Raw genomic sequence first — 13883 nt, forward strand, 5'->3', positions numbered from 1 at the left:
TTATGAAATTTAAGGCAGAAATAAAAGTGCTTCTGGACTACGTTCCTAATGCACTTGCCTTGCCTCCATTACAACCAATCATTTTAAAAATATCTCAAGGTTCAAAGCTTTTCTTACTTCTGGACAACACGTAAATTCATAAACATCCATCCTTCCTAAGTCCTATAGTAAAAATGCAGCACTTGGCAGAACTGTATGTATGACATCATGGCATCCAACACAAATATTAAAACACCTTTCCCTTCTGAGGAGCTCAGCTAAGGACAAGGGAAAATACAAAGATTGACTGCAAACATTTTTTTACCTGCTCTTGTTCCTTTTGCAGTTCTTGGCTGTTCTTAGACTTTTTTGGCTTAGAAGGGCCTCCAGGGCTAGAGAAAGTTGTTGGCAGCTCTGAAGATGGCATATCTAACTCCTGAGGTGGTGCAGACACAGAAGAGTCCCCCAGACGTTGTCCACCTCCAAAAAAAGGGACAAATGGGGTAGACTTGGACTCTGAGGGAGGACACAGCTCCTCCAAGCTGGCATCTGATTCTCTAATTGAGTCTTGCTCGTCCGTGCAGTCGTTTAAAGACAAGACCTCATCCCTGTGATCCAAGACCGCCGGGAATGTCTGTGTCTGAGGTAGAGGCACATCCTCTGCTCCTTCAGTAGAGCCTGGCCTTACTACTTGCTCATCACTCTGTGCTGTGGTATCCACTGCTTCCTCCTGACCAGACAAACTGCATTTCTTCATGACAACCCTTAAAAGACGACACATACACACAAAAAAATAAATCATTTTTAGTAACAGCACTGTCCTTCCCATTCTCAACATGACCAAGATGCAATGGAGTTGGGTAGACTATATTTTAATAATCTGCTTATTCTGACTGCTCTGAAATTAGGAAGGGGGTAAAAACAGAACAGGAACTACTCTCTCCACAGGAAGAGAATAAAATTTCCTTAAAGGAAAAAAAACAAACAATAGTCAGATGTAAAGCACAGTTTTTAATCATTTTTGCCTTCCATCCACATTGTAAGGAATGGAAGGAACTAGCTTGATGATTGCACAATCGCTGACTCCCACTTTATCATCCCAGGAAGTCAGCAGGAGGCACTGCAGAGTTTGAGAGATTAAAACAATAAATAAATAAATAAAGGCAGAAAATTAGAGGGGGGGAAAAGGTAGAAAAGAAAAAAAACACAACAAAAAGACAAAAAGAAGAAGCAAACAAGCCCCTTTAATCCGCACAACTGGTCGGTGCCAGCATCTGCAGCTGTGGGAAGCACATCTGGGCAGCAGTTTCAGATAAACAGGCAAATACAGTAATTACTGAGCACAGTGATGTTTGTCTTTTTGAACATTTTTTCATGCTTTCTTTCTGAACAAAACAAATTCACTAGAGTGAAAATACAAAACAAAGATCTCAAACTTGCTCCTCCCAACCTGACAATAGCACTGCCTCCTGTCAGGCCAAGTGACTTCAGCGTTGTCTTCTCTAGTGCATCTTTTCCTGAGATCTGTAACAAACAGAGGAGAAATTACAGCAACTGCCTACCTGAGAGTTTGTAAATAGGTCTCTGTAGAAAGAAGTCTGCATTAAAACAACCACCACACAGCACCAGAAACAACTCAAAACACTCCGCAGTTAGAAATGAAACCTGAATCCATCTGTATTCACCTGTACTGCTGTAACAAATTCACTATTAAATTATCTTCATAGAAAATAAGATATATGTTTCTGTCCCATGCGTACAATCAAACCCGATCCAGCCTCAGCAAAGCAGGATTTTTATGTCAGTAGTTAAACCAGGCAACATCTCTGAGCTAAGAGATGGCTGATTTCATTACACACACCTCCCATCTGCATGTAATGACCAGTTCTAGAATAAAGACAATATGTCCACAGAGGTCAGTGGGAAGTAAAGGGGACTGCTAGGGAGACCAAATTCCATAATACACACATGCAAAATTTTAAACAAAACATTAATAGCAAAAGATCAAAACAGGGAGAAAAGCAAATATTTATTAAAATGAAACCACTGTTTTGACTCGAGCTTTAAAAGATGTTGGAAAGAAAAACACAAACAGGTCACTGAGCTCATTTTATGGGCTCAGAGGTCTAACCGGCCCAGGGTTATGTTCCAAGAGAACTTTTTTCCATACAGACTTGTCAGGCTTTGAAAAGACCAACATTTTTCTACTTCCCCTCTCAAGAAAGTTCAAAAGAAACACTTTCCAGGTTGGAAAGCAGGGCTAAGTTTTCCTTATATTTTAGAGGCAGAAGAAAAGAAGGCTTTGCTGCCTTACCTCATCTCGCATGTAAATACAGACCGGGCAGAATTCACCACGTTGTTCCAGAAACTCCCTGCAATAAAGAACAACATACTGCAGCATCTGTAGAGCAGTCTATTTCTTCCAAAACCAATGTAGAGAAATAGTGAAGTGAAATTAGCTAGAAACACTCTCTTCTCCCTGTTACTCCAGAAACAGTCGTTACACAGCTCACAGAATCAGTATTAGACATTAAGAATGCCTTCCAACACATTCACTGCTCCTTAAACACAGCCATCAAAGTTCAAAAATAAAGAAATAACTCCAGCTAATTTTGAAATAAGTCCATCCTAGTTGACAAATTCAACATCATTCTTGGTGTGCTTCACTGACCAAGTACTGTTCTAAGTTCAATAGTCGGTGATGGTATATAGACTATATTTTCTTTAAGGAATGGTCAGTTTCTTTCCATGTATGCATAGCAACAAACAGAATGAAATAGTTCTCTAAAACAAATGAAAAGAATCATAGAACTGCTCAGGTTGGAAATGACCTTCAAGACCATCAAGTCCAACCACAACCTAACCTGACGAGGTAAGGACAAAGAGTTGGTCTGCCCTAGTGTCAGGGAGATTTAAAAACAGCAGAAGCTTTTAGATTATGGAGACTGGGTCAAAACAAAGCCAAAGGAAAGGCTGCTGTAATAGAAAAAAAAAAAAGTGAAGATAAGCCCACAGGTAAGCATTCCAACAAGGCAATGATGCAAGGCAATGACAGGCTATCTGCAGAAGACCTCAGTGAATGATTCATAGCATACAGGAAGGAAAAAATAGCTCAAGGCTGAGATGACAGCTCCAACACGCTGCTCTTAAAAAGATGCTTCTTTTCCCATTTTTCTCATGATAAGCAATTCTGAGAAAACCAAGTAGAATCCTTATTACACATTCATTTGATCAAATGTAGAAGATGGAAAAGAAAAGACAATCATTGTCCATCACAGCAAGTCTCAGCTCTCACTCATCCAAGATTATTCATGCGCTCAGCAGTGCCCACAGCATGCAGAATCATGTGTGCTCCTGCACTGCCAAAATGTGAAGGTATATAAAGGTATATATTCAGGATATTACTCAGAATCCCATCAGAAATCAGTTATTTTGTATCAATGTAAAGTTAATTAACGGAAAAAGAAAAAAAAGCCTCTTTAAATTCTACTGAGATAACTGTCACACGCTTTGTGCACCTTTCATTTCTGGAGAAGCTTCCATTGTAAACATGAATAAGTCACTGAGCAGAATTTCGGACAGACAGCTAGTAAGAGTCTTAGTGCTTAACTGTGGGAACCAAGTTTGGTTCCAATAGTCTCAGCATTCAAGCTAAGAAAGAATCACTGCAGATGCTAACTCTAGCATCAGAACTGCTTTGGCCCAGCATACACTTAGGAGGGTGCAGTCTGCCACTTTGATGTACACTGTGTGATCACTTTGGCTGAGTGACTGGTAAAACTCCTCCCTTGCACTGTAGAGAAGAATCATTTCACACCATTACTTCTTGACTTTATGTTCCCACACGTCCTGCTCGGAGGCATCTCTCAGCTTCACTGAGGAGCATCTTATCTGCGCACAGCAGGAGATGAGTCTGCGTCCCCAAATGCAACATATTGTTTGCAGAGCAGCGATTCCAATAACCTTAAGTGTCATCATAATGCCCAACTGGAGTAACATAACACCAATAACTCTGTCGGTGTCTTACATAGTCTCTCTGTTGTGTCCAAAAATACATCACAGTTTAGCAGCTTAGAAGAATACATATGTAATCAATGTTTTGCCAAATATGAATTTATTTACTCTGGTACAAAGTGACAAAACAAATGGAACAGGGGAGGAGTCAGCCAGTCTACAGAGCAGAAAAAAACAAGAGGGAAATAGGCATTAAACTGTGAGAAAATTCACCAAGGACTCTCACATTTAGGACTCAAAACACAGCTTCAGAGAAATGCAAGCAGAGTAGCTGCAACGAGGAGTTGCTCAGAATTGGGAGTGCCATTTGAGAACCTACAGTACTCAATGCTTGTGTAATCCTCAAGTGTAAGAGCACATCAAAGACTTCTAGATGGAGGATGTGGGGGAGCAAACCAGTTAAGTACCGACCAGAATTCAGATTTCTGTTTGCTTTAATTGTAGCTGCCTATCTCCAGCCTTGATCTAAAGGTTGAAACCTTTCTAAATAAAGCATGCAGCAGCATGGTGATACAGGATAAGGCGAGTCACAACCAAACTGATGAGCCTCACTTGCTAGACTCAACAAATCCATAGACAGCAACATGTAAAACCAGCTCTGGGATACGAGTTCTGTTCAGGGAAGTGAGGGGCTGAGATCTGCTATCAGATCCACTGCAACAGAGCTGAATGGGTTGATGGTACCAAGGTACCCCTCCTTTTTTAAAGGCAGAGGGAAGGGAAAACACACTTCTCCCAGCCAACGTACCAAATGCCATCATGCAGGAAGAAGGTGACAGACATGCCCACAGCATCCTAATTACAGCCAAGCTTCAGCTTATGAAAAACAATTAAGTTTCTAGTTCAAAAGGAAAAAAAAAAGAAACAACACCAAAACAACCTAAAATAGGTTGCAACCACATGCAGTTCTGCAATCACTTATACTCAGCCAAAGACAGAAAGCCATACATGATGCTCTGCAGGAAACAATCTGTAGCAGACGAACAGCTTTCTGCTCCAGTATAACTATTCCTACGTGACCCTTTTTCTGCTGTTACTCAGACACTGGAGTCACTGCAATCACTGCCAGTGTTGGAAGAAAAGCTGCTTCCATTACTGCAGGCATTCTCCCATATACCAGGAAGACCCTATTTGCAGTTGTGTTTATAAATACTGCAGCTGCTGGAGTATTTGAAGCAATGGCAGCAAAGCATCAGCATCCAGGACACGCTCAAGCTGTCAGAAACCTCAGAGTTAGGCTGGTCTCAAGAGGCATTCTGCAGCTGTCACTTTGCCTCTTCCCAATCCCATGGTGGGGGTAAGCAAGTCTGCAATAAAGGGTGGGCTCTGCTTGCAGTCTGGTATGGAATGCAAACCTTGATGATTTAAGGCAAAAAAACAAAGCAACCAACCCCACAATTTGTCTCCTGATTGGAAGTTTGGAACAAAATAGCACTTAGGAGACTGTCTTTAGCACAACCTCACAGGCTGTGCATGCTCAGACTTTTCCAGGCAACCCAGAACAGACAGTGATCTTTACTTTGCTTTTAACATTTTTGCTTCCAACCAGGATCACCTGTATCCCTACAGAAAGCCCCCATCAAAATGCATAAAAATTAAAAAGGGCTGCTGAGATATGGAGGAAATAGTGCAGACTTTATAGGCTGCAGTTTCTCTCTGGAACCACGGAAAATGGCAGATAAAAACAGCTCATGGAAATAAAAACATAAACCTCAGGTAATCTATCAGAAAATGTTGATGATCACCAGTTAGGATGCTAGAAGCTAGGGTGCAATGGAACACACATCTTCACTAAACAGTCCAAGAAGAGAGGAAACTAATTCGACTTACACAACCTAGTTCCATCCACCTTTCCAGAATCTCTTTCCACTTCAATTCAAGGAATCCTTTAATTGAACAGAGTTCTAAAAATGTGTGAAAAAATATCTAAACTGAATGAATGAATTCCCTACCACAAAGTTAGCAGAGTCACAGTCATTGCCAGAACGGCCTTCAAGCATCCAGACTGCAATCACTTCCATGTAAAACAATCTACAGAGCTACTGAAGCTGTCATAGGGGCAAGAGTGGAAGAATGCAAAGCAACAGCTCTCCCAGGCCTGATGCTAAAAGGGCACCCACCACTTGTGCCTTCAAACGGTCTCTGAAGAACAGACTCCAAGCAAAGATCCCAGGGAGACTTATTTTCGTATAACTCTGGTAAGCCAGCAGGCTCCTCCTCCAGCTGCTGTTAATCCATTACATTCATTCACTGAGGCAAGCACATACATCAAACACATCGTCAGTTCTTTGATGTGCTGCTCTTTAGAAGGGCAACGGCAGGCAGATTAGATTCCTCCATGTAGTGATCTGACAGGGCCTGTAAACATCTTGTGCAAGGACTGCCGCATGCTGAGAGGAGGAGCAGCCTGACAATAGCTTCCAGACCTTCTTCAGACCCAATTAGCCAAGATAGACGCTGGAGACCTGGGGGAAATTCCAGTGGATTTAGAATACTTCCCCTCACGCACTTACAGCAGCCGAGCATTCCAGGAAAACGTCTCCACTTGGAAACTGGAAGGGAAGATTCAGCAGAAGTCACCAATTAGTTGACTGGTTGCTAACCAGTCAACTGCGTCAGCACACGCTGGAAAACAGCACAGCCCACAAAATCTGAATGTATGGCTATAGATCCAGCTTGTCATCACACTCACCATCTTTGCTGCTTTTTGAGTTCAATCAGAAGTCTACAAAGTCCACCCAAGCGTCTGAGCTCAGCTTCCAGAGGGCAGAAGGGAACAGCTGTGCCTCATGAACTAAAGTTAACGCTTAGAATAGAGTGGCAGCTATAACCTTAAAAAAAGCACTGTGCAGATTAACTACTAGCGTTACAACAACCTGTAACAAATAAAAGCTCCACAGTCTGGCAGCTCCTGAACTGCAACAGGCACTCCTCTCCTCCCAGAGGCACCAAGGATGTAGTAAGGTTCAAGAGAGGCCTTAAAATACCCCAACACCTGGCCTTTGCTTCTCCATTCCTCTCTTGCCTATCTCTCTCCTCTACCAGAAAATAAAAATAATTATTTTCTGTCTAGCATTTACATGCAGACTGTCCCTTTTGACTTAAGAGTAAATGCCAGAGAGTAGACCTCACTGTTAGTGAGAAGAATGAGTAAGACTCACTTGTACCACTTCAGACTACCTCAAGCATTTCCTCAAACTATTGTTTGGTGATACAAAATGCTGAGTAGAAAAACTGACATAAACCATTCCTACCCATCTGTTTCCTCCTTTGGTTCTTTATTTCTGACATCTTACACTTCTTGTCACAACTGTCTGTGAGACAGCTCTTAACTGGATTAGGAGACTGACCTAAGGAAAATACTGTTTTTCAGCTGAATCAACTACATAAGCCGATTCCCCACAAAGCTGCACAAATACTACAAGGAGAGTTAGATGGGAGTGCAGGAAATAAGCAGTAACTGCTATGGTGATGATTCTGACAGACCCCATGATCCCACCTCCCTCCCTTGGGCCAACACTAGGTCCTCGTTTGATCTTCCTGTGGGGCAGTGGAGGAGCTAAGCTGACAGCAAACCAACAGCACATCACTTGGAGGTCCAAAGAATTAGTTCTTTTACCCTGGCAACAGTTCCAGAGCAACTCAAGTCACACAGTCCAATTGTACTACCTGACATACTGAGGTAACACTGGCCAATTCAATTCCAGAACTCTGTTTCTTCAATTATTTCAAGAGCAGTTCAGAATAAGCAACTTTAAACTTCAGCTGAAGTTGTTCCTGCAGGTACACGTTAGGCTAATGCTAACACGTGCCGACCATTGGGCAACTGCTACAACTCAATGTGCATGACAATCCATCACTTTGCACCCTCTAAGCCTATGCTGAAAGGCTGAGCTTCACTGAAAGCAACTTCATCATCCCCCTTCCTTTCCCAGTGACCACTCACTCTGCAGCTTTTCGAGCACCGCAGCCTTGGAGACATAACAACACTCCAGACAGAAGGCCACCAGCATCTTAGATTGATCAATGTTTGAGCACTCTGAGAAAATAACAAAAAGTACTGCTTGCACAATACTGTAATACAGCATCTGTTCAGAGGAGCAAGAAATTAATAGGCAACAGAAGCAAGTTCTCCAGTTACATTAGAAAAAGCCAAGAGCAATTGGCAGAAGGCAAGGAATGCAAGAGGAAGAACAAGATAGAAATACAGGTTCTGAAGTGACACATTATCAAGAGAAAGGTGAATCCAACTACAATAGAAAAACATAACCTAGATTTGGAAATTCTATTTGGAATAGAATGGCTGCCACATCTTCCAAGCCACAAAAAAGGAACTGTCTATAGAGAAAAGTTTATTAGCTTGACATCTTGAAACAATACAGCATCTTTAAGTCAAAACTAAAGACAAAAGAAAGCACTCAATTAAAACTGGACTCGAACAGTAAGATTTCTAATCCATGTACATATTTCATAAATGTAACACCAGATTTTCTTCCATTTAGATTGGATTTAATCAGTCTTCTGGAGGGTCTGCGCTGCTTGCTGAGAGCTCCAGACTTCCTTGAAGATCTGCATGACAGCAAGTCCCAAAAGCAACAGCAACCTGCTTAAGAACCCCTTCTACCAGATGAAGCAAGAGTGTGCTAATTTTGTTTTGTTTTTTAACTTATTAAACTGCACTTATCTCAAATCATAAACTTTCTAATCTCCTCCCTTCTAATTCTCTTCCTCCATCCCACTGGGGACCAAAGGGAAGAGAGCAGCTGCCTACTTGGTGTTAAAGCAGAAAGCTCTGTAACTGCAACTACAGACTGTCACATAGAGATCTATTCAAACACACATTTTTTTCACTGCATTGCTCACCTGGTCTTTGCAAAATGGTTCAGAAGTTCCCACAAAGTCTGTTGACAGAGAAAGGTATCTTGCAAACGGGAGCCATCATCTAACTGCAGTGCAATCCGAACCTACAGGAAAAACATGCTGAATTATAAATACTGAAGGAAAACCCTTTTCTTTGCAACTTTCTTCACCATTTCAATGATCTCTAGAATCATTGCTAGCTAGCTAGCTATCCAAAAAATCCAACTTCCTTCTAAGCACTTGCTGCAAGCGATTACATTAGATACAAATGTTGATTAAAATATCTTCGTTAATATCTGTAACAAGTTATTCTGGTACAAATAGTATAGCTTCAACTCTCCAGCAAATAGATTCCTTTGGGTGATTCATTAGCACTGCAGTATCTTCTCACATCACTGAAAATTTAACATAACCATATGACTTCAGTTTCAAAAGGTTTGCTGAATGCAATTAACAGCTTTGCTTTCAGAATCCAAGCTGACAGTGCAGCTAGCAAATTACCATTAAAATAATCTGACATGAATCTCTCAGCTGCACAACCTGTAGTGTATTCTCACGCAGTAAGAATGCACAGCATGATACCAGCTATTGTTACTACCTCTGTCTACAGAAACAGCAGGACAACAGATCTGATTCTGTCGTCCAGACATCCACCAGCCCGACCCGTATCATTCTGCAAGGACTTCTCTGGACTCCAAACTCTGCTTCTCCATTAAATATTGTCAAGAATTCTAGAGGACATTTATTTGTTATGAAATGTTCTTGCACAATGAATATTCCTGACTTTCCAATAACCCTACAGTGACAGTAAAAATTAGAAGAAAAAAAATGGAGCCCTTTTTAAAAATAAAATCTCCTTTTGAAACAGGATGGAAAAAAGAGAAATCACACTGTTTTCCAAATATTGCAATGTTTGCACAGCTATGAGTTCACTGCAGTTGATCCTCACTACCACGTCTGCATATCTACTCAGAGTCAAAAAGAAATGACTTTGAAGGAAGCGTATGTGCCAACTAGAGCCAGAAGATGCAGGCAGAAGGGAGAGAGAAGGAGCTCAAGCCAAAGCCTAAAGAAAGTGAAATGGAATACGGAGGACCTTTTGAACAATTGGAGGGAGCTGAACAGGAAAAAGTGAGAAGAGAAGCCAAAAGAGGAGACTTTGACAGAAGAGTTCAACAGCACTGAAAGCAGCTGATGGGGTCACGTTACAAGGGAGCTCTGCAGAGAACACTTTCAGTGCAAGTGGCAAACTCGGCCTTAGTCTCCGTACCACAGCCCAAGATCTGCTCCTCTCAATGCTCACTTTCTCAGCACTGCTCAGCTCATACACTGTTCTAACAGTGCAGTGCAAGGCAGTGAAAAAATACCAACTCCCAGGTAACAGATGTGCTTGTTAGGGGGGTCTGATGGGAATGTTGTATCACCATGAACTGAGACGCTGACAGAGAAAGGATGCAAGAGTCCCAAACCACACGCCACCACAAGCAGCTGAAATGCTCTGATTCACACTAGCTGAAACTGTGCAGCTAGAAGCTCCATAGCTCTATTAAATGAATCCCAGTGGCTCGGACAGAACTGATGCAGCTGCACAAGTTGTGATACCCACACAACACAAAGCTCTGTTGACTTAAGCATCAGCACGCAAAAAGCCTTCCCAAAGCCTAATAAATAACATAATTTGCACATTTACACATAGGAACAACAAGCATGGTTCAAAATTGTCTTTCTTATGTCACTGGAGACCAAACCAACTACTGCCAAGTCCAAAAAGACAATCCATGTAACTTGCAATTCACGAAGGCTTCCTAACCACCAAATTTTAATGCACAATTTCAAGTTCATAAATATTTGCACGTTGCATTAGAAGAAAAAAGGAACAGGTGTTTTCCAACCTGGAATGTGAACAGCTACACTTATTAACTCATGAAGCATCCTTTATAGAAAACTTCTACTGGAAAATCAATCAATAAAAGGCACTTCCAAAATGAACAAGCTGAGGAACAGCCCCAAAGAAAAGGCTTAGCAGCCAAACAATCATACCATATAGTGCAATTTCTTTGGAGGAGTGTGTTTACCATCTGCTGCAGCTCCCACCAGCCCTTGCAGGACTGCTGATTTTGATCTGCTGGAGATGGGAATCACGGTGGCATCATCAACAACCAGCTAACAGAAGGCAATAGTTTCAGCCCACCGTTAACACGACCTCCTGGTTTCTTCCATGCTGAAGACAAACCTGAGATTACCCTCAGCTACAGCAGAGTGATGACAGCTGATATCACCATTCTACCAGAATCTGGCCCTGAAATTCAGACTGCCAGTTGCATCAGTCTCTTGGGCAACAGTTCAAAGCTAAGTATGTCAAGAAAGTCATAGTCAGTCAATTGGAAAAGTCTTTTAAAAAAATCTCAGTCTTCATATAAAATAATTGAAGACTATTATACCAGGCACTGGTGTCTCTAAGTTTACAAGCACATAAGCAAAAAAACAATAACTTTATCACCATAACTGTGCTGACCGTGCCCCTAGACCACCTGCCATTACAGGGAGAATTTGCTCAATAACAAATGGCACAGAATCAGATTCACCCCAACATTCCCTTAACCAAGCTGTGTGATCAAGTTCACATCTGCACAGCCACCACATTAGGCCACAGTACAGCATCAGTTCAATCCCTAGAACTATCCAGTTGTTTTAAACTTCCTACAGAACGTGAAACTCTTTCTCAGCGAGAAGGAATTCTTCTGGTCAAATGTATTTATTTTTACAAAGTATTTTCTTATATTGTCCACAAAACTATTTCTAGTGAAGTGTCTGTTCTTAGTTTATGGAACAGCAACCCTGTTCAGACTGCACCATTTGCAAGCATGTTTGCTCTGCCTTCTCAACTCCTTCAAACACCAACAAGTACTCTAAGAGAGCTCTTAATCCTGTGGATTATTTTGTTGAAATACAACTAAATAACAATTTTAATTAGCTTTCACAACGACCAAAGTCTGTGACTCCGCCTTATAACCCTTCTCCTACAATACACACTTCCCAACCTTTCTAATAGGCTCTGATAGGCTCCATCCATCTTCTTTAAATAAAACCACTGTTCCCCTCAGTACGATGTCTCTCAAACCAGATTCAAAGCTCAGGCAGTCATCACTGTACCATTCTGATAGAACCACTTTCATTTGGAAGAATTACTTCATGCCATCATAACTTTATTTTAACTGAAAACTGCAGCATATGCTCCCAGATAGTATTTTGGTTTTGCTCTTTCTTTTAAATGATTTGAGCATCATTATCACAGAGTCAGAAAGGAGATGTTAGCACCAGAACAAAGCATATGGAAGTTTTAAAGGTAAATGTGAACATTAGTGATATCCAAAGCTATAAAAACACACCCACAGCAAACCAGAGTGGAGACCCCAAACCTTCTAATAAAACAATGTTCAAATTTCAACGTATGCATGAGTTTATTGATGTGACAGCCAAAGTAACTACTGACAACAAAATACCACTGTCACAATTTGGCAGGCAGACATTAAGAGATCAACAGACCTGAAGATTTACACAAAATCTGAGAAGCTCCTTATTAAGCACATCAGAAAAAAAAGAAGAAAAAAAAAAGATGACTTTAAGCAATAGACAAATTTTCATTTCCAGACTGCTTAAATAAGATTTTACTATATAAAATGTTTATACTCAGTAACACATATCCATTAAGTTGTGCCTCCAGCCGTTAGAATGACAAGCATAAAAAGATCTAAGTCTCCTGAAGATGACAATAATTCCTACAGAACAAAGCACCCATAAGCCCTTTGCCAGTAATAATAAATAAGGCCACTGCTAGACAGAGCATGTCAGAGAAAGTGATAAAGCTGTGTGACTACTGTGAATTCTGTAGAAAACTGAGATTTTAGTTGAAACTCAGAGGCAAACTACAGTAACTGAAATAGAAAGTGGGAAAGAGAACTAACTCAGCTTTTGAACAAAGTCATCAGCAATCTTTGAGGTCAGATATATTTAAGACTGCTAAGTTCTTTGGCTCTTCAAAAAGAACCCTCCTACCCTCCATGACCATATGGACTGTAAGCAAAGACTTCCAGCTACCAAACTACTTTCCATCACACCTCCTCTATTCTTTGGGTGGTCCTCCACTCGAGCACTGGCCAAGCCTAAACATGCTCCCGCTCATTAGATCTGACAGGATCACATCCAGCAGGACTGAAAATAAAACAAAGCAGGTCACCGTTTGCAATGAACATACCGTGTTTCCAATTCCTGCTCTATTACAAGAGACTGGCACCATCTCCAGCTTGGCATTGTTGGGCAGTCTGGCAAATCTCCACTGTAAAGTGAGATCCAACACACTTCTCTGAAACCTAAAGAAAAATACAGCAGGTGAAAACATCAGGAACCATCACAGACCACTGTCACATCATTTTAGTGACCTAACATCCAGGTCTGGAGCAAGAGAACTCTGGCTGTAAGCCATAAGGCGTGATGATGCAGAATACCAAAAACTACAGAAGTCACAGATAAAATCCCCAAAGCTCTAATGAGAGAAATATCAGAGAAACATCAGCTAAATTACACTGATTCAATGATAAATAACAAGGTATGCTGCTGCCAGTCAGATTGGCAAGCTGCTGGCTTTCTCACTGTAAAGGCAGGCGTCAGAACAGCAGGCAATAGAGGGGTCCTGCAGTGAATCAGAGCAAGTGCATGAGGGGGAGAAGCAGGGGCACATTTTTATGGAAAGATTTCAGTATCTGCCTCAAGTGAATGGACTTGGACACTGGAAAACCCACTGAGATTAATTCGAAGAAAACAACTTTCTGGAGGATCACTAGAACTGTGCTGTATGCACTGCCCTCTCTCCCAATGCTAACTACGGGCCGTTTCCTGGTGTATCGCCACACAGCACCTCGCACTGCCGTGGCAACGAGTAAAACCAGCTCGTGGCTCAGCAAGCAGCTCCGGGTTACGGCCTGCTCCACACGGCCTTCCAGGCCGAGCGGGGCGGGCGCCGGGAAGCCCTC

At 41.6% G+C, this 13883-nt stretch overlaps 1 protein-coding gene across 3 annotated transcripts in view; it reads right to left on the bottom strand.

Annotated features, from left to right (window-relative positions):
• The window catches only part of ASPSCR1 (ASPSCR1 tether for SLC2A4, UBX domain containing), a 34886-nt gene extending 21644 nt beyond the window's left edge, over window positions 1-13242 (bottom strand). The window contains exons 1-5 of one of the 3 annotated variants that reach the window (XM_010721356.3): window positions 13109-13242; window positions 8857-8957; window positions 2294-2351; window positions 1430-1503; window positions 305-743 (exon numbers count right to left, since the gene is read on the bottom strand). In XM_010721356.3, coding sequence (XP_010719658.1) covers window positions 305-743; window positions 1430-1503; window positions 2294-2351; window positions 8857-8957; window positions 13109-13150 — 714 coding nt within the window. In that variant the 5' untranslated portion in view covers window positions 13151-13242. Of the gene's footprint in view, window positions 1-304; window positions 744-1429; window positions 1504-2293; window positions 2352-6685; window positions 6825-7492; window positions 7595-8856; window positions 8958-13108 lie in introns of those variants that run through there. The other 2 variants (XM_019621677.2, XM_019621678.2) reach the window with 2 other exon arrangements.
• Window positions 13243-13883: the final 641 nt, after the last annotated feature.

The sequence above is a fragment of the Meleagris gallopavo genome, chromosome 20 (assembly GCF_000146605.3).
Source record: "Meleagris gallopavo isolate NT-WF06-2002-E0010 breed Aviagen turkey brand Nicholas breeding stock chromosome 20, Turkey_5.1, whole genome shotgun sequence".
In the NCBI taxonomy this organism is placed as follows: Eukaryota; Metazoa; Chordata; class Aves; order Galliformes; family Phasianidae; genus Meleagris; species Meleagris gallopavo.